Source organism: Octopus bimaculoides, chromosome 9 (assembly GCF_046866305.1).
Source record: "Octopus bimaculoides isolate indiv1 chromosome 9, ASM4686630v1, whole genome shotgun sequence".
Classification (NCBI taxonomy): Eukaryota; Metazoa; Mollusca; class Cephalopoda; order Octopoda; family Octopodidae; genus Octopus; species Octopus bimaculoides.
In genome coordinates this window covers 33,838,916-33,864,842 of record NC_142936.1, presented here as the reverse complement: position 1 = coordinate 33,864,842, position 25,927 = coordinate 33,838,916, and the positions used below count along the sequence as shown (strand labels likewise).

Sequence of the window (25,927 nt, the reverse complement as noted above, 5' to 3'; positions counted from 1 at the left end):
TGAAAGCTCGAGCAACTGGCTCAGCGAAATGTCCACTATTGGAATGGCTTCAGGCCAACAAGAGAAACGATCGACACACGTCAATATATAAGAGAAACCATGACTGACAGGCCATGGTCCAACCAGATCAATGTTGACATGGTGAAAGCGAGTCTCCGGCAGAGAAAGCTGTCCAAGAGGAGTGCGAATGTGCCTGTGGATTTTAGAACATTGGCATTTCACACAAGAGCTTGCCCAAGCGGTGATCATATGGCACATATTAGGCCAGTAAAACTGAACCGTAATAAGCTTCACCGAGGCAGTGATGCAGGGATGTGACATTGAATGCAAGGCATCAAAAACGGAACGCTGATGGTTCTCAGGTACAAACGGTCTGGGAGAACCAGTAGCTGTGTCACAAAGGATTGTGTCTTCAGCAGACGGAATTGGAAGATAGGCAAACTTGCAACAGGACAACTTGGTGGAAGTTAGATCCAATGTGTCCAGAGCTGGGTGATCCTACGCAATGGCAGTTAAATCGATTGCAGCAGGAGATGAAAGAGAACACACAGGGAGACAAGGGAATGCGTAAGCAGGCATGTCCTCTATTCCAGGTATATGCCGAATGTCACTTGTGAACTGGGAAATGTAGTCCAGGTGACGAAAAGCACGAGGCGAGTGTTTGTCCGATTTAGATGACAGAGCAAACATAAGAGGCTTGTGATCAGTATAAATCACAAAATCCCGGCCCTCAAGTTGATGTTGAAAATGATGAACCGACAGGTAGATTGCTAAGAGTTCACTATCAAACGTACTGTAACAATGTTCAGCTGGCTTTAATTGATGAGGAAAAAATGTCAAAGGCCAAGTTTAGATTGTCAATGCTATGTTGCAAAACAGCACCAACCGCAGAATCCAATGCATCAACTGTTAAAGAGATGCATTGAATTACATTGACTTTGGAGGAGAGAGGTCGGATACTATTAGAGTCAATATAATGACCTAGGAATTCCAGAGAGGTCTGTCAGAAAACACACTTATCGGGGTTGATTTGCACACTATAGGTGTGAAGATGCTGAAAAAGTTGATATAAGTGTTGGGGGTGATTTTCACACATGTTGCTAGCTATGAGCAAATCATCAACATAAGCGAACACAAAGTCAAGTCCACGGACAACTTCATCAGTAAACTTCTGGAATGTGCTCATTGCATTCCGCAAACCGAAGCTCATAAACAGAAACTCAAAATTTCCAAAGGGGGTGATAACAGCAGTTTGGGAAATGTCGTCAGGGTTCATTGGAATTTGATGATAATCTTGGATGAGGTCAACCTTGGTAAAAATAGTACAACCATGCAAGTTTGAAGAAAAATCTTGGAGATTCCTTATAGGATAGTAATCGGGAACAGTGACCGCATTCAAACGTTTGTAATCCCCTTTCCATGCCAAATGTAGAGGAGATGCGCAAGGGCTGGTGAAGGGGCGAATAAGGCTGAGTTGAAGCATATGCTCAAACTCAGATTGAGCCTTTTTGAGCCAATCAGGAGCGAGTCGCTGTGGACGCGAAAAGACGGGTAGTCCGGAAGTAGTGATATAATGGCGAGTCGAGTGTGTGACTTTGAATGATTTGAAAGTTGGATCTACCAGATCTGGGAAAGAAGCCAAAAGGGAATGGAACTGGTCACCAGCAGTGGTGACAAAAAATGACGGGCTGAGAACAGCATTAGTAGTAACCTGAGTAGGCGTAAACAAAGACGTAGAATCGTCCCCGAGTCTCTGTTACCTGACATCTACTAATAAGTGAAAGTGGTTTAAGAAGTCCCTGGCCAGAATGGGGTACAATATATCTGCTATAACAAAAACCCACCTAAAATCCCTTCAAAGGTTGAGATCTAGGTTTAATGAGACCTGACCGTAAGTTTTTATTGGGGATAGATTCACCACGTGCAGGTTAATGGCAGATTGCTTCAGCTTGTCTGAAGTAAGACGCAAAGGCCAAATAGAACAGCTGGATCCAGTGTCAACCATGAATGATTTGTTAGACACACAATCCTTAACAAAGAATGCACGATGAGATGAATAATTGCGGGAAGAATTTGACGTGCCCAAATCTTCCGTAACTAGTTTCCTGACAGCTTGAACAAACAGGGCTGGATGCATCGACAGGCTTTGTCCTTGAATGTGGCATGGTACCAGCAGAGATTGGAAACCGTTGGAGTAGAACTAGCTGACCGTGACTTAGAACAGCTTCTGCTGCAAGATGATGAGAGCTGGCATGTTCTTGCCACAATGTGTCCATGTGACGTGCTAATGCATTGACTCTCTCCAAAATGTCATCATGTGACAAGGGAGAAGACTTTGTGGTAGTAGAGGAAGCTACTACGGGGTTCAAACAGGTATGGTGAGGTGTGGGCTGCACAGTGAACTCTATAATCTTGTCTGCCATGGTGGCTGTCTGATCGAGCTAATTGGAGTTGACTGTTGTGGCCAGTATGTATTGGACATTCGGTGGCAGCCGAGAGAAAAACAGTTTCCTAAGCAGAGGATTGTCCTCAAGTGGAGTGTCACTGAGTTCACACAAACAACGAAGAAACTCAGATGATGGCCTATCTCCCAGGTGTTCATCCTGCATCAGTATCCAGAATTTACTTTCCGTGGATTGTGTGTTCCGACGGAGAACCTCAGATTTGACGGACACATAAGTTGCGTCCAGATGTGGGTCAGCGATTAGATCTTTCACTGAGCGTGCAAGGGGTGCAGGCATCCCACAGTACAAAAGATTTAGCTGCTGTTGGTGAGGCACCGCATGGGTGGAAAAATACGCATCCAATTGAGTGAACCAAAGCGTGACATCAGCAGAGTATGCGGGTAAGCTGGGAAGACTCATTTTGTACAGAGGAAAGAAAAGAAAAGGAAGGACCAAAGAACTGACAAAGGTATTGTTGGAATAGTAACATGTGTGTGAAAAAAAAAATATTCTTTACAAAATTTTTGAATTTTTTTTTTTGTGTACTGTGTGCAGCAATGGAAAAAAAATTTCTTTTTTAGTCACCAAACCTGTGTTGCAGTCCACTGAAAAAAATGTTTGTTTTTTTTTTTTTTTTTTTGTTTTAAGAAGTTGTCAGAAAATGGTGGGCGAACAGGTAATGGTTTTTTTCAACATGTGAAGCAATCTGAACATTGCGGTAGACAGGAACGATGGCTGGAAGTTGATGATTTGCTTGCTTGAAGTGTCCTCCCATAGCTGCATTTGGTGTATGTACTGGCATCAAACATTGACAGTCGACATTGTGGGAGAAATTACTTCAAAAGGAGATTACTTGAAAGAATACTGTGTTGTTCCTTGCAGGAAGAATGCATACAACTTCAAGGTGAAAAACACAAATTCTAAAGGTTCACTTGAACGTGAGAAGATATTCTGATGTAGGGCCAGACTGCCATTCTGTAGTTTGGGTGAGGCATCTACAACGAGAAAGCTTGCGGCTGCCGAAATCCTTTTTCCGTCAGGGTCATCATTTTATAATGGAATTGAAGGCTTGTGACACCTGTGGAGTGTCTCCTTCTCCCATTATAATTATTTCTGTAGTCTTAAGGATCTGGAACACGAAGAAATTTACAAGCAGAGTGCAATTCAATAGTCGTTTATTATTAGTTCGCATTCATGTGGCTCACTACAAGTGACCATCTTTATGGTAGTGCATGGTTTGTTATAGCTCCATTCACATGCGAGTCATTACCTCTGGAGATAACAGGTGAAGTTAGAGCGGGATAAGAGTCCGCTGTGAGCTGCCAGCTTCGCAGTGTTTCTCAGCATAAGCGAGAAGGAAGAAAGAGAGAGAATGTCTTAATTCTCCTGCTTAAATAGTCATTGCCGACGAGAGTCTCACTGTAGTCTTGCACATGACAAATGGTTGCAGGCGAGATCTCACTCCTGTCTCGGACGTGGTAATGGCTACCAGCGATATCTTGTACAAAATGGCGCTGGCTTCTTGTGCCTCACTACAAACTCATAACATAGACATAATACTACAAGGTATTTTGTTCAAAACTGTACCACTTCTGCCTACTAAATAATATAATGCATTTACTCACTATTCTACCATCTCATCTATTTCTTTGCTATGTCCAAATTAAGATTTTTTTTTTTCACAAGACATGTGACCTATCTTTGTATGGAGGAGTATTCTTTAGTATTTTATACATATTTATTTTATCAACTTTGAAGAGACATAGGGTGAAGCTGAACTCAGTACTTAAATGAGGAAAGACAAATTATGTAAAGTGTTCAATGCATATTCTCTTATCTAATTAAAGTGAATAGTAGTTCTGATGACTAGTAATTCTAGTTTGTATGTTAAATCTGCAGATAAAAGTATGTATTGAGAAAAGGCTGTGAAAGTAAAATATTAGTCATTTTATCATTACTGTTTTACTAGAATAGTAACTATTTTCAGTTGTTTTGCTGTGTTATAAAAGGCAAACTTGTTTCTTGTGATTATAGGTTTTATTTGCTACCATTTGTCATTTTCAAGCTACTAAAAGATAATTCTATATGTACTTCACAGTCTGTCACATTTACTGACTTTGTAAGATATGTCTGAAATTCCAGATATCTCACATTTAAATCCTGTATATATATATATATATAAAAATTGAATAAATAGAGTCAATAGGAAGGAGTATGTTTAGACAGCTATTTGATAAACACTACACATGTTTCGATACAACATAGATCCACATATACACAGGATTTTAATCAAGCAACGGTTTACCTGTATAATGAGATCCAGTTGTATATCCTCAGGTGATATTTAATCGTTGACTTTGCTAACACATCCAGCTGGCTCTTTTGAATCTAGTAGACACTGGCAGTCCCATACTGCTCACCGTCATCATACCTCTACATGCTCGACATAAGTGGCATTGTATACATTGGCTGTCCACTTTACTTCACATGTTATGTTGCACAAGCTAAATTTTATTATTTTGCAAATACACTCACACATATGCTCATGCATATACAATCACTGACACATACACACAACTGCATATCTGAGTGTCTCCATACATACATACACACACACACACACATATATACATACATATATATATATATATATATATATATATTATATATACTCTTTCTCTCTTTTACTTGTTTCAGTCATTTGACTGCGACCATGCTGGAGCACCGCCTTTAGTGGTGCAAATCGACCCCAGGACTTATTCTTTGTAAGCCTAGTACTTATTCTATTGGTTTCTTTTGCTGAACCGCTAAGTTATGGGGATGTAAACACACCAGCATCGGTTGTCAAGCAATGTTGGGGGGACAAACACAGACACACAAACACACACATATATATACATATACATATATACGACAGGCTTCTTTCAGTTTCCATCTACCAAATCCACTCACAAGGCTTTGGTCGGCCTGAGGCTATAGTAGAAGACACTTGCCCAAGTATATATATATATATATATATATATATATATATATAGTTTGACTATAGTTTTTTTTGGGCAGTATGTTAATAAATTAATTTGATATCCTTTCCAACTCTCCATTCTTCTTATTTAATCATATTTATACATATAATAATCCTGCACATATTGAAGAGAATTTTCCTCAACGGTGTTGGTAATTAAACCAGTGAAATTTTGGATGTAGTAATCCAGTATGAGGACAAGATATCCTCACATCGTCTATATATATATTAACAGTTTGACTCAGCTTCATATGACATGAAGTTACATGGGTGTGTAGGATGACCCCATCTCTTCAGATATCTTTGTCTTTCTTCTTCCCCTTCTCTTTCTCCTTCTATCCCCTTTCTTATTTTACTGCCTCTTTCTCCCCAGAAATTTCTTATTTATGCTCAACCAATTGAACTTTCCTTCAAGATACATTATTATACTACATGTACTTAACAACCACATTGCATCACCCACAACATGAACCAAAAAAAATATATAGAAAGCTTGGAAAACTGAAAGTACTTTGTTTCACAAAAGCAACTAAGCCTAAACTTTGAAGTCACTGTCAGATTTTCTCTTGTAAAAATAATATATGATATTGTATTCAGATTTATTGAGTGATCCTTCTTTTAATGTTTGACTCTACTTTTGTATAACTGTACGTATATGTATTTATGTGTGTGTGTGTGTACATACATACATACACACACACACACACACACACACACACACACACACACACACACACACACACACACATTTATTTGAAGCTGGAGCTCTCTGTATCAATGCTGTTAATTACCTGTGGAACAGTATACACAGAATAGTGATGAAATGATGCCTCAGCTTTTAATAAATGAATAATCTGAATTAGATGTATGAAATGCTGTTTATAAGTTCAAAAGCATGCACATGCAATAGTTTTCTGCAATCTGTCTTAGATTACATCTTATTCCCAATTTTTATAGATCTATTTTAACCTAAATTCTTACCATCAAATATCATTAAACATCTAAGAATCATCATCATCATCATAAGTTCATTTTCCATGCTGGCATGGGTTGGACAGTTTGACAAGTTCCAGTGAGCCACGGCTGCATTGTACTCCATGTCAGCTTTGCCATGATTTCTACAGCTGGGAATCATGCCAAAGTCTACATAGAGCATGATGCGACCTTGTGGCTCACTGGATCCTGTTTAACCACCCAACCCATTAAATATCTTAGCATATATATATATATATATATATATATATATATATATATATATATGGTAGCATGTAAAGAAAAAAATCAACTTTTGAATGTCAGGCCTAATGGAGGCAAAGTGGCTGAATTACTTTCGAGTGTTGGACCTCATGGAGGCGAGGTGACTGAGTTCCTTTCAAGCGTTGGGCCTCATAGAGGCAAAGTGGCCGAGCTCCTTTCAAGTGTTGGACCTCACGGAGGCAATGACCAAGACCTTTGGCATTATGTTGTGCTTGAGAAGAAGACCTATCAAGCTGAGCAAAATCATAGTCGTGGCAGATACCGGTGTCACGCAAATGGTACCTGTGGCAGTGGTACGTAAAAGCACCCATCACACTCTCGGAGTGGTTGGCATTAGGAAGGGCATCCAGTTGTAGAGAACCATGCCAAATCAGACTGGATCCTGGCACAGCCTCCCAGCATGCCAGCCCAGTTAAACCATCCAACCCATGCCAGCATGGACAATAGATGTTAAATGATGATAATATATATATATATATATATATATATATATATATATATAGTAAATAAAAAAAAACAACGTGAGTACATGGTAAATATAAAGTATTAGCAGATGCTCAGGGAAGGAAAGAAAGAAAGGTGGTTTTATGTTTTGAGCAAAGCTTTCTTCAAAATCAGAGGATAGTCCAATAGAAAAGGAAGACAGGAAAAAAAATCGTCAATGATTCGCATATCTGTCTCCATACTACATACATATACACCTTTTTTTTAAATTGAATGAAATTTAATAGTATTTTAGAATGTCTAATGGAATTTAAAATTATTTTTATGCATTTGTGTACATTTAAACTAATTAAATATTATTTTACAGAATAATAGAATTAAAATTTCTTTGATTAAAACCCTTTCTAACATGGACGTATCCAAAGAGCATTTAAGGCACATAATGCTTTATAAGTACAAAAAAAGGAAACTCTGCAGCCGAAATGACTTGAAACATACACTCAAGTGGGAAAGAATGCTTGAATGAAAGAACTTGCAGAAAATGGTTTGCAAAATTCAGAAGTGGAAATTTCAGCCTTGAAGATGAAGATTGAACAGGATGTCCAGTTGAGTTTGATGATAAGCTCCTTGAGGCATTACTTGAAGAAAATCCTACATTATCAGGTGAAGAATTAGCAATAAAGCTTAGTTCAAACCATACAATTGTTCATCGTCATCTTCAACAACTTGCAAAGATTCCTAAACTTGGAAAATGGGTGCCTGATGAATTTTCTAAAAGCAACCGCAAATCCCGAGTTGACATCTGCTCTTCTCTCCATTCTCGCAAACTCATTTCACCCTTTTTGGATAGACTTGTAACTGGTGACGAAAAATGGATCTTCTATTGAAATGTTAAACATCATAAACAGTGACTTGGGAAAAGGGAAAAGGCTCAACCACAAACAAGAAGGGAACTTCATGGAAAAAAGGTTCTTCTCTCTATCTGGTGGGATTGCAAAGGAGTAATTCACTTTGAATTGTTACCACCTAATGCAACAATCAATGCTCAAGTCTACTGTCAGCAATTAGAGTGTTTGAACCAAACTTTGAAGAAAAAAAGACCCCCTTTAGTGAATTGAAAAGGAGTGATGTTTTATCAGGACAATGTGCGACCCTACACTGCAAAGATCACATCACAGATGATCGAAGAGCTTGGTTAGGAAAAAATTCCCCATCCACCTTATTCTCCCCACCTTGCTTCTTCAGACTACCATTTGTTTCATGGTTTATAGAATCATTTGGGGGACATAACTTTCACAAGCCATGAGGAGGTTGAAACTGACATTTCAGAGTTCTTCGCTTTGAAACCAAGAGTTTTACATTGATGGGATTAAATTGCATGTAAATAGATGGAAGGAAGTCATAAATAATCAGGGAAACTACATTGATGATTAAATTTCGATTACTTGTTTTCTTTATTCAAAATTCGGACAGAACTTATGGGATGACCTGATATATATAATTAAGATGTTTTGCAATTGTGTGTATAATTGTAACCTTTTGTTGGTATCAGTATTTTTAATGACAATCATGTCATGCATACAATATGCATAAGTATCTCAAATTTTGAAATGAGTTAATGTTAATATATTGAGATGTGTTAGTTTCAAACTTTTGAACTTAATTTTATTGTTTTTTTGTTCTCTATGTTACAATCAATTCATTCTTTGGTCATCTGAAGATATACATATCTCTTGGTTAAATTGAAGCTAAACACCTTTATCTTCAACACAGTTTCATAACACCGTGTAACAGATTTATTTTGTCTTTGGTCAGCAGGTGTTATTTTCTATTTGCTTCTATTTAGAAATCAAAAGAAATTACTACTATTCTCTTCAAACTTTGCCTTTGTGACCTGGACATCAATGTTTTGAAACTGACCTATTTTTCATTACATGTCAGACAGATTCAGCACTGAGTTGCTGAAACAAAAATATTGTTATTGCAAATATCTTGCTCAGAACCACATTTTTGCTAGTCAGTTGCTTGACCTTCACCACTTGAGCATGTCCCTTAGTGGCTGGCAGTATGTGCTTCTCTGTGTTGAGAGGGATTCTTTGGAGTTTGAATAAATGTAAGAAAAGCAAAGTTTGAAGGAAATATTAGCCATTTTTCATACTTTCTAGGGGTAAGCAACCCTAGGACAAAAATCATGTTACACAGTGTAATCACTAGTAGTATGGTAATAAAAATATAATGTAAGATAAAGAAACCTGGAAGATGAGGTTAATAATCTCCAGATTACTCAAGATTCTCATTTTTCATTGCAGGAAGTTGCTCATACTCACACATCAGTCGACAATGACAGGAAGATGTATTTACAAGCGGCAATTGTACGTATAATGAAAGCAAGGAAAGTCAGCAGGCATAACCTACTAATTGATGAGGTAAGTATCAAACATAATATTTATATGTGATGAACAAAAGATCTACGATGACATAGTCTTTTATTCCCAACATATATAAGACTTTGAAATCCTATTTTTGCCTATATATTTCAGCTAATATGTCAAACAATTTATACACCAATTTGCTTGAATTCTAGATTTTACCCTTCATAATACACCAACTTTTCCTTGTCTTCTCACATTCAGTAAAAGTTAAATAAATTGTGAGAACCCTTTAAAAGATGTTTATTGAAAAATAAAAAGTAATGTCCTTGAACTTTTAGTAACAGCTTCCATCTAAAAAAAAAAACACTACACCTCACTCTCTCCTTAACCTAACCTAATAAGATATTAATCAGGGTTAAAGAATACATTATCTTTGGTTGATTGCTGATCATGTACAAGATCCTAAGTCACCTGCTTTGAGGGCTTGTACCTAATAAATACTCTATCAGTATTTAAATCACTTTTAACAGACTTTATCTTCATCATTGCTGTTACTTCCATTCCACTTTATTGAAGGAAATATTAATCATTTTTCATACTGATATGAGTTTTGATGGGTATGCCATCCAGCTCACTATTGCTTGTGACCCTTTGTCATTTTATCCACTCTACATATGAGGTGAGGCCAAATCTCAAATGACACTAGGGTTTTATGCTTTCTATTTCTACTAAGAACTGGTTTTTCCTTGTTTACTTTATCATAATTTTTTTAAAATCAGCTGGTCAAAAAAAAGAAGAAGCAATGCTCATTAACTTTGCAGGCCCCCTAATATTGGTGAAATTGATGTAGTGAGGAGGTACAAATCATTTCTCTTGATATATATATATAGTGATTGAATTACTCTACAATAATATATGACTTGCTAGTTCAGAGAAGCAGATTCATTATAGGAGCTGTTGCTGAACAAAGGGAAAACAGTAAATCTGTTTACTAGTGCTGTGTTGAGTAAGTTAGACAAATTTTCCAGATTATAGTTTTGTTGGGGATGCAGTATTGGATGTTAGTATGGACAAAATCACCAATTGATCAGGATTGAAGTATTTTCTGGTCCTGGAGAGGACCAAGTGTTTTGTACATGGTTTTGCAATATTATACATATGTAATTGCTATGAAAGTTTAAGACATTACAGAACAAGTTTGAGGTATTAGCAGTATTTTGTTCATGAACAGGGAGTATATAGTTTTGCAAGAATGATTTCTTGGCATATGGAATGGTAGTGATTTGTGTTGTTGAAGGAAGTAATATTGTCAGGAGTGAGGTGTCTCTCTTGCATGTGAATGTTGCCCTGTGTGGAAGATACTGAAGAACACAAAGTGTTGTTACTGGCATATAAGTATGTGCATATAAATAACAACAAGATGGTAATTTATTTCCACGACAGTTAATGTGAGAAACCTTGAGATACAACAGAGTTCATAGAAAATGAGGTAAAAGAACTTTTTTGATGCATGCTGTGATATGATGATGATGATATCAAACAGAAATCTTCCATCTATAAAATAAGTGACAGATAGAGATCACAGAGAGCTAATTTAGGGTTTAAACCATTCATGGTTAAGGACAACAGCATAACTTACATGGTATTTTTCAAGTTTAACACTAAGGTTGTGTTACATAGGAAAGCAGATCTGTGGTTAGTCTGTTTCCATAGATATTTTACTGATGGTTATTTTAAAGGAAAGAAAACTCAGCACACAAGGTGATGAAGAAGATGACCAGATGCATTCCAACTGTGACTACCTTTTTTTAGCATATTTATAACTACACTGTTCAATGTGTTCTTGTACAAGATAGTGGATGTGCTTTGAATGAGTTTTAGCTGCTATGATCTAGTAGATGAAACATCCCTCATTGGCTCAGTTGGTAATTTTGGTTGTTTATGACTGTTTCAGTCACCTTTGAAATATTGCTAGTGAGGGCTATAATTAGGTAGATGGCTGGGCCTGAGAGACTAGCATTTGATGGGATAAGAGACATCTATGTGTACGTATACAAGTTGAAAAGTGAAAAATTGAAGAATTTGGAGAGAATATGGGCTTATCCTGGAACACACTGAGATGATGGAAGGAATACTGTCATGAGCTGCCACAGTGTTGGTTTGGACTGACCATAATGCTTTCTCACTTAATGACTATTTGTACATGATAGTCAGCAGGTAGAATTGCAGGAAGAGATTTGTTGTGTACAGTATGGAGACAAAAGCAAAACATGCATCAAAAGTGGTGGCATTATCTGTCCAAATAACTGTTTATGTAGCCAACTTGCTTGAAGAATGGTAGATAAGAGGAATCTGCAAAGTTACAAATCCTCATGGCAATGGAGCAGAAGGTCCAGCTGCATTGTGGATAATGAGCAAGATTGCAATTTGTGTTGCACAAACACATTTTTGTTTTCTCAGTGAATGTCTTATCATTGATGCTTCTCTGTTGTTGACTGTTGGTGAGGTTGTACAGGTGTTGTAAGTGGAGTTCTTCTCTTGCACAAGGTTATGAATCTTAATTATATAGGGAAGATGATATTAGTCACCTACCTAACTATCTTAAATTAGAGATGAAGCATGTAATAGAACGACCGTGCGAACCAAAGGAGAATGGCAACGTAGAGGAAGATGACTCCTTTAAACGCGTCGCACGGTCAAACACAAAAACATAATATATTACATAGAAGGCTCGTCGTGAGAGATACGAGCCAAATGCCAGAAGGAATCAGAGAGTGACAAACACAATCGTTAGATGTATAAAGAGAGTAAGTTTATTAACATAGTGAAACTGTAGTGTCTGTGTGCGTGCATGCGGCATATATAAATAACACAGTAGATAAGTCAGGCCTTCGTGTACAAGAGTATGTATACAACAATATGAAATGACGGACTGTCGTATAAGCATGAGTGTGTGTACAATATGTGTGTGTGTGAGTGAGAGGAACACAGAATATAGAAAGAGTGTCTGTAACATAGACTATAAAAGTCCTAAACACAGAGATAGAGAAAACCAGTTCGTATAAGAGTTACACTAGATATAGAATGTTCATACGCAGGAAGTTGTGGCCAAGAGAGCAGAGCTGTTGTATCACATGTTGTGTGTGTTGAGCGTCGATGCTGCGATTGGTTACCTGGTATAGTGTATTCTAGCAGTTTGGTTCTGACTGTCAACTCATGGTGGAAATAATCCACTCATACAGTGTAAAGATGAAACCGTGTTTGTTGTTGTTGGTGTGTACTCTGGTGGTGGGGTTGCTGGCAACGACATTGGTAGACAGTACATTGGTGGTGAAGACATCGTCACTGGAAACTGGCTGTAGCTGTGTTCTGTATGTGTGTGTGGTCAGCGACCAGACCTGTGAGAGGTCTGAAATCGAAGACGACTAGCGCGTTCAAACAGGCTTATTTATAGATGAAATACGGCTCACTGGAAACCCAGAAAAACTCTCTCTCACATGACCTTATTATAAGGCCACGACTGGACAGAATGCACCCTGGCGCGAAGCAGAACTGGGGACAATTGCCGCACAAATGAGAACCAATCAGGGTGATGGACACAAGGGTCCAAGGCAGCCGAAGGCTAGATGTTAGCCGCTTCGTTATCATTCATGATTGAATGCCCGAGAGAGAGGTTTCACCACAAGCGTATTTACTGCCATTGATAGTCAATGCAGGGTCATCTAGTCCTGAATTCTAATATTGCTTCAACAATTGTAATGTATGGTAGAGAGCTAAAGAAAGATCTCTGGTGAATAACTATATGTACTCTAAATTTCTCACTGAATTGACTTCTGATCTTAACTTTGCTTACTTCATTCTCATGCATAACTTGAATGACTTATGCTATTCATCTTACTTAGTTTATCAATGCCACCACATTATGGAGCATAGAATCCTGTTGAAGGTTTTCTGACCAACAAATACAAAATAATAGTTCTTTTTCTAAAATTTGTCATACAAAAAAAAAAAATGTAACAACATATTTGATTAAAACCCCTAAGGATCGCAATGAAGACTGGATCATTATACTTAAAATACTGATTGAATAATTATTTTATCCAAAGTAAACTGTATGATCTGAAGAAACTTCAGGTGGTCTATAAATAATTCAAAAATGGATGTGGTGTCAATGAATGTTGAAAGCTGGTGAAAAAAATACCATGTACATAGAGAGTATCTTTGGAAAAATAAGACATAGAAGAGATGTTTAATGACCAAAATGAATGGTTATGCACTGTACAATAGGCCTGTCTGACTGATGTCAGTATGGAAAAACTGACATAAAAATGCTGATTATATATTTGTCCATGACTTACATACTAAACCCTCAAGTGGCTTGTGCTTCTGATATATGTGGTGGGTAGCATATCCTGACATTTTGGCCTATGGGATCAAGAGGAAATATGTTATAGGGTTTGAAAAGTTAATTAGTTGGAATATTTTATAAATGACAAATTTACTGACTTTAAAGCATCTAGTGAGTCCTATTTGGAAAAGGGTGGGTTCTGCCAGGTTGAATTGCTGTTATGACCTAGTAGATTATGAAACCCTTATAACATTTCTTAATATAGTTTTATTTATTTATTTATTTCTCTTTTATACCTTTCAGGTAATCAAGCAGTCCAAATCTCGATTCACACCTAGTGTTAGTCTCATCAAGAAATGTGTAGAAACATTAATTGATAGACAGTATCTGGAACGATCTCCAAACCAAGCAGATGAATATGTCTACGTTGCATGATAACAATGTTACCATAGAACACAACTCCTGTTAGTATGACTACAACCAGCTGCCAACATTAAAAGTTTCTGTGACTTAACCTTGTTGTTCATTTGGGAACAGGGTCTCTTTAACTAAGGTTGTCTTTCATGGTGAAGCAAGATTTACCAAACATAAGCCTTGCTCTTCTAACAATATATATATATATATATATATATATATATATATATATATATATATATTGTATTCCTAGCTTATCAAGTGACTTGAAGATTTGGGAATGCAGTGTGATAAAAAGGAGAAAAAAGGGATAGATCTGCAATAAAAACAAAGAAAATAATTTCTCATTTAATTTGTAGTCTTTCCTATTTGTTTCTTGTGTCTCTTGTTACTTTCTGTGGTTATGAACCTTATTTTGTCTACATGTAACCCAAATCCTTTTAAAGTTTGTTCAAAAATTTTGTCTTAATGTATATCCTCTCTCTCTCTCTCTCTCTCTCTCTCTCACACACACATATATTCAATAATACTTAGCAGAAATCGTTCCAGAATAACACAGTAACAAAAAAAGGTCCTACGATTTTGGCCATTTAATATTGTTTATCTTTGAATAAATAAAGGGAATTGTGAGTATATTTAAAATATAAATACTTTTAAGGAATGAAAAAGACAAAATTTCAGTTAGACACAGCTCTATATTTGTCTAAAATATATATCCATTGAACAAACTTTTGTAAGGTATCTCTATCTATTTAAAAATTTTCTTTTGACCTGGCAACCAATAAGAAGCGACTGTTCTATTTTCTTTGTAAATTTAACTTTTAACATTAATAACAATGAGAGTTACTCAGTGTTTTGAAATGAAGTTTTTGCTACATTTTAAGTAGTATGAATTTACTAATTAGGAAATCGAGGTTCTCTTTAGTTAAAGTTGTCTCTCATGGTGAAGCAAGATTTACCAAACAACATAAATCTAACTCTCCAGACTCAAAGATTTCAGAATATACTGTGATAAAAAGGTATAAAACAAGAAAATTATTCCTTATTTAACATAATGTCTTTCCTATTTGATTTTTGTATCTCTTGTTACTTTCTATACCAATCAAACTTAATTTGACTACATGTAATATAATTCCTTTTAAAGATTGTTCCAAAATGTTGGCTTCTTGTTCTTTATAGATTTCAAACTGAGTTGCTGTTGTTGGTATATAGCTTCCATGTTTGGATTGGTGCTTCTTTAATACTTCATACTGAACAAAATCCAAATGTGCCAATTAACTCAAGCTGCAACCTTAATCTCACTATCAAAATATTTCTTTATTAGTTTTATTTAATCCGTATTATTCAGCTTAATGCCAGATAACCTGGAGCTAAGTATGTTTTTTTAAATTCCTGTGGTTAGTGACAGCATTTATTCTTATACCATTTTGTATATTATTTTCCAGATATTTCCTCCTATGTCCTTTATTGTTACTATTATGCAATTCATGAGTTTTCATGCTTATAAACTGGTTTTAATTTGCTTTTATATAATTCCTTCCTTTAGAAATTTGAAGTGCTGATTAATATATTTTATCCTTTAAGGTAGCTTGAAGGTCTAATAATTGTGTGTTCATTTTATTTTTCATATAAACTGTGTATTTATTCTGCTAAGTAGGGATTGATGTCAATAAAGTTCACAAAGTCCAGTTAGTTTTTGTGCTGTGAGATGTGAATTCTAATGTTTTTTGGTAGATCCCTTCAACAGAGAAGAAATATTGACAAGTGTGTTGGGTGGCTTGTTTTTCTTTTATGTGACTCTCACAAGTTTTGATTGCCTGAATAAGATTTACAATCCCGTAGAAGATTACACTCATAGAATCTCAATGATTTTATGAAAAGTGTAACAGTTTTCTTGCAAAAAAAGGCATTTGTTAATGAAATTGGATGTTTGGTACAAATGTACTCTGGTAAGTATAGCTGTTCATAGAATGGTAAAAAAAAGAATAAAGCTCAAACCTATTAGTAGGCTATCTATGATTGGAAAATATCATTTAAAGGCTGTAAACATTCAAATTGTGTTATTTTACTAATGGGCTTTCTGAAAACTTTTTGCTATAAATGTTCTTGCTACACTGGTAATGTAGTTGATTAGCTGGTTACATCAACAGACTTTGATCTGCCACTCTTAAGGAGCTATCTTCACTTCATTTCAATAAGTTAAATTTTATTGTATCACAACTCATTCTCTCTCTCTCTCTCTCTCTCTCTCTATATATATATATATATATATATATATATATATATATATATATATATATATATATATATATATATATATATATATATATATATCAGACTAAATGCCTTGCATTTACTTAATCTCTGAACAAAAGTAACAGTGATATACTGGAGATGATTAAATGAAATTTTTGGTCTTCTGTCTGATCAAAAAAAATTAATATGTAAAATGTTAAATCACTACTGTTACTTCCCTTCCTTATAAAAATTGGAAAAGCTCTCGGTCTCTCAATGTTAATGTTTGACTTGGAGTTAGATCTGGGCTATTAAGAAGATAATCATTTATTCAATTTTCAATGAAGATTAAATGTGTGTACTGAAACATTGTCATGAAAATAAACAAAACAAGGAACATTTTTCAACAATTTCTTAAATTTTCTTATTACTTAAATAATTGTGATCTCTTGTGTCATGAAATACCTTGTGGTCAAGTGAAACCTGTGGGGAATGTGTTGGGAGATGAGTTTACCATGGAACAGACTTGCATAACAGCTTTTTGATACACCTCCTAATCAGAAATATACCTAATGATAAAATTGGCTTAGATGGAGATTAAGGATTAACAACTGGAGTGGCTTCTTAGCAAACTTGAATTACTGAGTTCAAGAGACTTATGAAACATTAATTATTACTTGTTTAAATTCTTGAAATGAATTATGACTAGTTTAGCACAAAAAGCTACCATTATTAAGAATGAGTTTAAGTATTTTGAAATTAGTTTTATGGTTTGTTACTTAGCGGTCAAGAACTTTAAAATCAGCAGTAGATATAAAAGCTCTTAGTTTTAACCCCATTGAAACAATATGCATATTTTTAGGCATAGAGCAACTAAAAATGATCAAAGAATGGATCAATAAAATTAAACAGAATATAAAGTTAACTGTCTGGAAACCCCAGCAGAGGCATAACTGCTGCTCCTTACAGAAATGAACCTTTTAATCAATGTACTTAAAGCTAAATAGACTAACTATGTCAATGAGAGTTAATTAGGTAATGGATTTTATACGGTGCCAAAGATGAAATAAGAATCAAGCCTTCAGTTGTTTGATACTCCATCAATCTACCCGGCTGTGACTCAACATTTTCTTTCTGTTCACATTCACCATCCAATAGCAGCTCTCTACATAGTATTTGATTTTTACAGTACTAAAATCTTTTTCCAAAATACTAATTTCATTTATTAGTTTATTTGAGGGAATGATTGAAACTTTAAGTTTAAGGTTTTTGATTTCTGACAATTATTTTAATGGTTTTTTTTAACTGTATTTTAATTTCGTATCTCTGAGTGCTCAAATACTTTTTTTATAATTGCAAAGAAAAGTCAGAATAACCACTGCTTGCTCCCTCTTCTCCCTCTCTTTCAAGAATAGCTTCAATTTCTGTCTTTGTTAGCAATATGCCCCTTCCACACCTTTTTATTTTCTTATTCAATTGAAAGCAATGGTGAAAAGCTAGTCATCTTATCTCCATTTTAAAGAAACGGCTCAATCATTACTGAGTTCCATAAAATTAGTGACATCCTGAATGAACATTACTTCACTTAGTATATATTATCATCATTTAATGTTTGCTTTCCCAGCTAGCATGGATTGGATGGTTTGATGGGATCTGACTGAGTTCCAATGTCATCTTTTACTTGGTTTCTACAGGATGCATTTTCTAACACCAACCACTTAAAGTGTACTGGGTGTTACAAAGTCTATTGGCACTTGTGATGTTGCTGTGTAACTTAAAAGAGAAAAATGTAATGGAAAATGCTCCCACTTCTAAGAGGGGAGTTTTTGAAAAGGGTAGGTGGATGGCTTTATGTCAGATGTTGATTGACAGAGACAAGCACAGGTGTCTTGTTATAGAGGAGATGCATAGCTGAAGGAGATAAAAGTAAGGTGGTGATGGGGTGCTAGAGCAAACTCTCAAAGTACAAAAAGGAAACATGAGAGAGGATATGGACAGTGGGTCATGAGAGGAAATGATAGAGCAGATGCTTTCATAAGAGTGTGTGAGGGGAGAAACAAATTGTTTAAGAAGGGGTGAATGTAATGAGTGATGAACTATGTTGAAGGGAAATACCAGCATAGAGAGGGGGTAGGGAGAAATAAAGATAGGAATGGTTCAGGAAGGAGAATAGATCAGAAATGATGTGCAAGGTGTAGGAGTGGTGAACAAGGAGCTATAGTAAGCGAGACATGATGACAGATATGAGAGGACATTGAGAATAGTAGCAGATAAGAAAGAAGAATTCAGAATGGAGTATAGAAGAGGGAAGAAAGCATTGGTTGAAAGGAGAATATTGGTAGATATAATGTAGGCAGGAATGATAATGAGGAATGGAAGTGGTTCCATGGAGAGAGGGAGGTGGATGGAAGTGAGAGAATGTAGCATGTGCCAATTCTACTCTTAGGTGGTTACTGCAGCTAGGAGTACCATAGATGGGGGAGTGATAATTATTAGGGAATGAGAATTGGGGGAAATGCTTGATATGTTAGAGAGAGAAGAGGGTCATAGCCCTGGATATACAAGCATATTAGTGGTTATAAGACATCATTTTTGCTGTGATGGACAGGTCTCTTGAGCACAGCAAACCAATATACATATATATATACACACTCACACATAAAATGAATTGAAAGGGATAAAATATTCAGGTGGGTACTGTATGAGCACTCAGTTATAATCCAGGTTATGGCTAACCACATTGAACTATAAGGAGCACCTAGAATTGCTTAAGTCAAGCAATCCCAATATATTTCATCCAATGGGTAAATCTTGGATTTGCTTCACTAGATTATAAATATTTTACCAGGTGTATATCCAAAACAATTATCAGATAACGATGAAGTGTCCAATTTTGAACTGAAAGTTTATTTTACTTTATCTCAGCAAAAAGCAATGCAGTTAATCAAAGTATGCACCTAAATTATCAATAGAATTTTGCCATTTTATTGGTAGCTTATTTATGCCGGCAGTGAAGAATTCTGGAGAGCAAGAGGTGAAGAAATCACGAAAGGCTGTTTTTGCATCTTCAGATTTGAATTTTTTTCCTTGCAAAAAGTTGTCTAATGCCTGGAAAACGTGATAGTTGATGCAAAGTCCGGTGAATATAGTGGACAGAATACTTCCAAGTTTAGTTTCTGTAACTTGAGTAGTGTTCTTTCTGCAACATGTGGTCGAGCATTGTCTTTAAAGATAATTGTCCTGTCTCTATTGACCAATCTCAGTTGTTTAATTCTAAGTTCACTCATCATTTCATCCAGTTGGTCGATGTATCCATCCATTGTAATTGACTTACCAGGTCTCATGAAGCTGTAGTAGATGACACTAGCGCTGGTCCACCAAACAGACACCATTAGCCTTTTTTGGTGAATATTCTTTTTTGGATTTTGTTTTGGCACTTCGTCTCTATCCAGCCACTGTGTTGTTGAAAATAATCCATTTCTCATCACGTAACAATATGATGCAAAACTGGTTCACTTTTGTGCCATGACAGCAAAGAACAGCAAGTTTCAAGATGACGTGTCATTTGATGCTCATTCAGTTTGTGTGGTACCCACTTTTCCAGCTTCTTTACCATGCCAATTTGTTTCAGATGGTCCAATACAGTTAGAATCGAAACACCAAACCTTGCTGCTAACTCCTGCATAGTTTGAGAAATATCCGCTTCCACTAATTCCAGCTCATCCGCACTCGTTTGCCACATCTTCACCAAACACCCCATTAATGTTTTGAGCTGTCTGGGATGTATTGGTTCTATGATGGAACTCCTATTCACAAACAGTACAAATTTTTTTATCAGTCCATGAGTTCACAAAAATTGATTTACAAGAGAAAATTCACAATATAATCAGACACCATGAATTGCATTCTGAAAAGTGATGATGTAACTCTTCAATGTTGTAAAACAAAGAATTGTCAGGATAAAATGTTAGAGTTAATGACTGTCAAACTTGGTGCATAAAAGAATCGGACATTTCATTCTTAATGACCTGATACAATGAATCTGTGTATTTTAAAAATTTCTACCTCGTTGACGAATGACAGGGACCTTCTCTTTGTGGCTGATGACTTCAATGGACATGTTGGACAACATACAGGGGGCTTCCATGGTGTACATGGAGGCTATGGTTTTGGTTCCCGCAATGAGGAAGGAACCAGGCTGCTGGAGTTCTGTGATGCAAATGACCTTATGGTTTGCAATACGAACTTCAGGAAACCTGCCAGTCACCTACTGTTCTGGCGGACACACTAGCCAAATTGACTACATCCTCACCAGGAAAAGGGAAAGATGGCTGCTTATAAATGCCAAACCATCCCAGGCAAAGAATGTACCCCACAACATAGACTAGTAGTTAGGGACTTCAGGATCAGGGCTAAGTGGTTGCCTAGAAGACGACCAGCATTAAAGAGAAGGGTCTGGCAGCTTAAAGATCCTGCAAATGGACAGAGATTTAGAGACATATTATTCAACGCCTTTGACGAAATAGAAGGGGATTTAGCTTCACACGATGTAGAAGACAACTGGACGTTTCTACAGGACAACCTGCTGAGGGCCATGAACCAGATCTGTGGATGGTGCAAAGTCCCCTTTCGACCCAAAATAACATGGTGGTGTAACAATGTGGTGGACAGGGCTACTAGAGAAAAGAAACAGGCTTGGAAGAACGGTGGTAGCAAGGAATTGTATCAGACTGCCAGAAGGGAAGCTAGGAGACAGGTTTATTTAGCCAAAGGGAAAGCAAGAAAAAATTTGCCAATGTTCTGTGGCGTGAGGATCAAAGTCTTGAGGTGTTTCGTGTTGCAAGACAGTGTGTGAGAGAGAATCGTGTTGTCGTGGGAGAGAAATGTGTTCTCATGGATGATGGTTCACTTGCACTAAACGTGGCTGCAAAAAGAGAGGTTTGGAGATGCCATTATGAAAGATTGCTCAATAAAGAGAATGAATGGGAGAAAGAGAGTCTGCCGAATGTCAACCCAACAGAAGGACCAGCTACCTGAATTGACAGTACCTTGGTAGATAAAGCAATTAAGGATATGAAGACAGGGAAAGCCCTCAGCCCAAGAGGAATCACTGCAGAGATGCTCAAAATATCTGGCGGTGTCGGCTATAGCCTAGTCACCTGTATAGTTAACCAGATGATACAGGAAGGAGTCATACCCAATGACTGGTGTAGCAACACCATAGTCAACTGCTACAAAGGTAAAGGTGACGTTTTAGATACAAATAATTAGAGGTATCAAGTTGTTGGATCAGGTAATGAAGGTCACCTGGAGGGTCATAGCCCAACTAATTAGGGAGAGAGTCAGTCTCGATGAGATGCAGTTTGGATTTGTGCCAGGGAAAAGCACCACTGATGCTATATTTCTGGTAAGACAGTTGCAGAAATATCTAGCCAAGGATAAACCTCTATATCTGGCTTTCGTTGATATGGAGAAAGCCTTTGACAGGGTCCCCCCGATCTCTCATCTGGTGGTCAATGAGGAAACTTGGGATAGAAGAATGGTTAGTGAGAGCTGTGCGAGCCATGTACAGAGATGCTGTCAGTAAGGTGAGGGTTGGCAACAAGTACAGTGAAGAATTCCGAGTAGAGGTAGGGGTTCACCAAAGTTCAGTCCTCAGCCCCCTCCTATTTATCATAGTCCTCCAGGCAATAACAGAGGAATTCAAGACGGGATGACCTTGCTCTAATTGCTGAGTCACTATCAGAACTAGAGAAGTTTCAGGTGTGGAAGCAAGGATTAGAATCGAAGGGCCTTAGAGTCAACCTAGCTAAAACCAAAGTCCTAATAAGTAGGAAGGTAGACAAACCACAAACCCCTTCAGGCAGATGGCCCTGCTTGATTTGTAGAAAAGGCATAGGTAGAAACTCTATAAGATGTAAGCTATGGATACATGAGAGGTGCAGCAATATCAAAGGAAGGCTAACTAGGAAGATAGTTTTTGTATGTGGTAGATGCTCAGGAGCAATAAACACTGAAAATGTGCAGAGAACAACTTCTGCCACATTCCAGGGAGAAAAACTAGAAGTAGTAAATAGCTTCCGTTACCTAGGTGACCAAGTCAGTAGCGGGGGAGGGTGCTCTGAAAGTATAGCTGCTAGAATAAGAATAGCCTGAGCAAAGTTCAGAGAGCTCTTACCACTGCTGGTGACAAAGGGCCTCTCGCTCAGTGTAAAAGGCAGACTGTATGACAAATGTGTATGAACAGCCATGCTACATGGCAGTGAAACATGGGCCGTGACTGCTGAGGACATGTGTAAGCTTGCAAGGAATGAAGTCAGTATGCTCTGATGGATGTGTAATGTCAGCGTGCATACTAGACAGAATGTAAGTACCTTGAGAGAAAGGTTGGACCTAAGAAGCATCAGTTGTGGTGTGCAAGAGAGACAATTGTGCTGGTATGGTCATGTGGTGAGAATGGATGAGGATAGCTGTGTGAAAAAGTGCCACACCCTGGCCGTTGAGGGAACCTGTGGAAGAGGTAGACCCAGCATGACCTTTGAACATTAGGCCTCATTGAGGCAATGACTTGTGACCAAGACCTTTGGAAATATGCTGTGCGTGAGAAGACCCAGCAAGCCAAGTGAGACCATAATCCATGGCTTTGCCAGGGGTATAGCCAGCCCACTTATGCGTACTTTTCCTTCATTGGACACTAAACTCTGCTTGCGAAGACCTGTTGGGGCAAGTGAAATCGAAATTGTAATTGAACCAAATTTGATGACTGGCACCTGTGCTAGTGGAGCACTAACAGCACTGTCTGACCGTGATCATTGCCAGAGCAGCTGTGTAGCTTCAGTGCTGGTGGCACATAAATAGCACCATTTGAGCGTGATCATTACCAGTGAGATCGTTGCCAGTGCCGCTGGACTGACTCCTGTGCTGGTGGCATATAAAAAACATCATTTTGAGCGTGGCTGTTGCCAGTACCACCTGACTGGCCCTTGTGTTGGTGGCACATAAAAGCACCCACTACACTCTCGGAGTGGCTGGCTTAGGAAGGGCATCCAGCTGTAGAAACTCTGCCAGATCAGATTGGAGCCTGGTGCAGCCATCTGGTTCGCCAGTTCTCAGTCAAATCGTCCAACCCATGCCAGCATGGAAAGCGGACGTTAAACGATGATGGTGATGATGAATTATACAACGTATTTGATTTAAATGTGTTTAACGCGTGTTTCTTCTGCATAGACATCTAGCAATTGTATTTGCATCCAGTTACTTTCAACTGGTTTATTAGTCTATGCAACTTTATTCGAAGTCCCAACACTGATGTGGTCTGAAGTGAACTGAGTGTATGTAGATTTAGCTAGCATCATTTTGTTAAATTACTATAGATTTTGAGTGCAAAGAATGTGAAAGGAAGATTTGGAAACCTTATATGGCTATAAAAACTGCTATAAGGTTGATCTTATCCAAACCTTAGGTTTGAAGTTTGAATTGAGAATACTAGTCCTTTAATTTGGTCTAAGTATATATTTTTTAAACCCTAGCCTTAGGTGGATTATGAATTAGTGAGCTTCAAATATTGCTTACGATTGCTGGTTACTAGTTCAGATATAATTGAGCTAAGTCACATGTCATGAAGTTGAGGCTTCTATGCCGAGCTAGTTACATGATACAGGGGCTTCACAGGTTGAGTTCTGTTAACCTTGGTGAAGATATTTCACAACAGTATGAGTGAACCTGTGTGGGCGCTGTTGGCGGTGTATATGTTGAGTAGTCAAGTTGACATTGGCGATGAAGCTTGTAGTAAACAGTTGAACAGTGGTGTTGATGTTATCGTTGGAAACTGTCTGGCTGGAGCTCTGTAGTCAAACGACCAGACCTTAGATGATCTGAAACCGCGACAAACTGGCATGGATGAAGCAGGCTATTTATAGGAAAAAATGGGCTCCAGAAGCATCAGAAAACACTCTCTCACGTGACCTTATTAGAAGGCCACGATTGGTTGGTATGCACCCTGGCACAAAATAAATGCCACGCAAATAACAGCCAATCAGGGTGACGGACACAGCAGGGTCCAAGGCTGACCAAAGGCTAGATGTTACCCACTACGTCCGCATTTACAAATATACAACCGAGAGAGAAGCTTCCGCTACAGGTACATAAGTAATACAGACAGACAAGCATACACACACACACAAACACACAAAAGACAGACCCATATACATACACTCTACACATGCATGCACATAAAGGCATGGAAACACACATCCATATATAACAGACACACATACATTCACACAAACCCATACACACAGACACACTCAAATGCGAGACAGAGGTACACACATGCACATACATACAAACACACAAAATGCACACATGAATATGCAGAATACATACAAATATACACACATACATGAATATATGCATACACACACATACATACATGCATGCATGCATACATACATTATGTGCATACACGCACACAAACAGATAAAAAAGAACGCAGCTCCAATAACGGACAGAGTCAACATCCATTGATAAGGTTGCAAAAGGCAACGAAAATTTTGGAAGGAAAATATAAATAGTAAATGAGTGGAAATCAAACTGGTGAGTGTGTCAGATTATAAGGCATTAAGACAATACGACTCTTCCCAGACACAATATGTGTGTGTGTGTATCTATCTATCTTTATATATATATATATATATATATATATATATATACACACACATGAATCAGAACAGTTTTGATTCAAATTCTGTGGTACAAGTCTTCCTTTGTCCACACACACACACACATAAACATTAGTATAAGATATAGGTTCAGAGAAATCATATGGCTATCACACTAAGCTCCTCTAACAGACCATATAGTAATTCACTACAGAGAAGTATAATGCAGAGTGTCCATACAGCTGAAATCCAGATGATCCAAATAATGAAGTTATTTCATGAGGCTCATATTAGTTATTTCATGAGGCTCATTAAAACTCAGGAGGTATGAAAGGTGATTATATTTATTTAACCACTCAACTTCCATAGGATTACGACCATTTCACAACCTCCTTCATTCTGTAATAATTTAAGTGTGGAATAAATTGTGTTCATGTGTTTGCATAGATATGCATGCTATACATTATACAATAGAGTCATATATTCACAAATCAATGCATATAAAGCAAGCTAGCTCATCAAATCACCAAACCATCATGGTTACACCAATGTTTCAGGTTGTATATATACAGGGGTTGGACAAAATAATAGAAACACCTAGCATCATAGCATCATAATTTTGAAATATCTATAAAACTGTCAAAAGCATGTTTATTTTTATGCTTTTTGATTTATTATTAGTGTTGCTTAATATGTTTTGCTAAAATTGCTGTTTCTTTTCAAATATCATC

The 25,927-nt window shown here is 37.2% G+C and overlaps 1 protein-coding gene and 1 pseudogene across 4 annotated transcripts in view; one reads left to right on the top strand and one right to left on the bottom strand.

The window, feature by feature from the left end:
* Positions 1 to 14,653, top strand: part of LOC106883347 (cullin-2) — a 145,837-nt gene extending 131,184 nt beyond the window's left edge. For all 4 annotated transcript variants that reach the window (XM_052970572.2, XM_052970571.2, XM_052970574.2 and 1 more), the window contains 2 exons: positions 9,477 to 9,593; positions 14,191 to 14,653. In XM_052970572.2, the coding sequence (XP_052826532.1) occupies positions 9,477 to 9,593; positions 14,191 to 14,322 (249 nt within the window). In that variant the 3' untranslated portion in view covers positions 14,323 to 14,653. The remainder of the gene's footprint in view (positions 1 to 9,476; positions 9,594 to 14,190) is intronic.
* LOC149134047 (uncharacterized) lies at positions 1,004 to 2,864 on the bottom strand (annotated as a pseudogene).
* Positions 14,654 to 25,927: the final 11,274 nt, after the last annotated feature.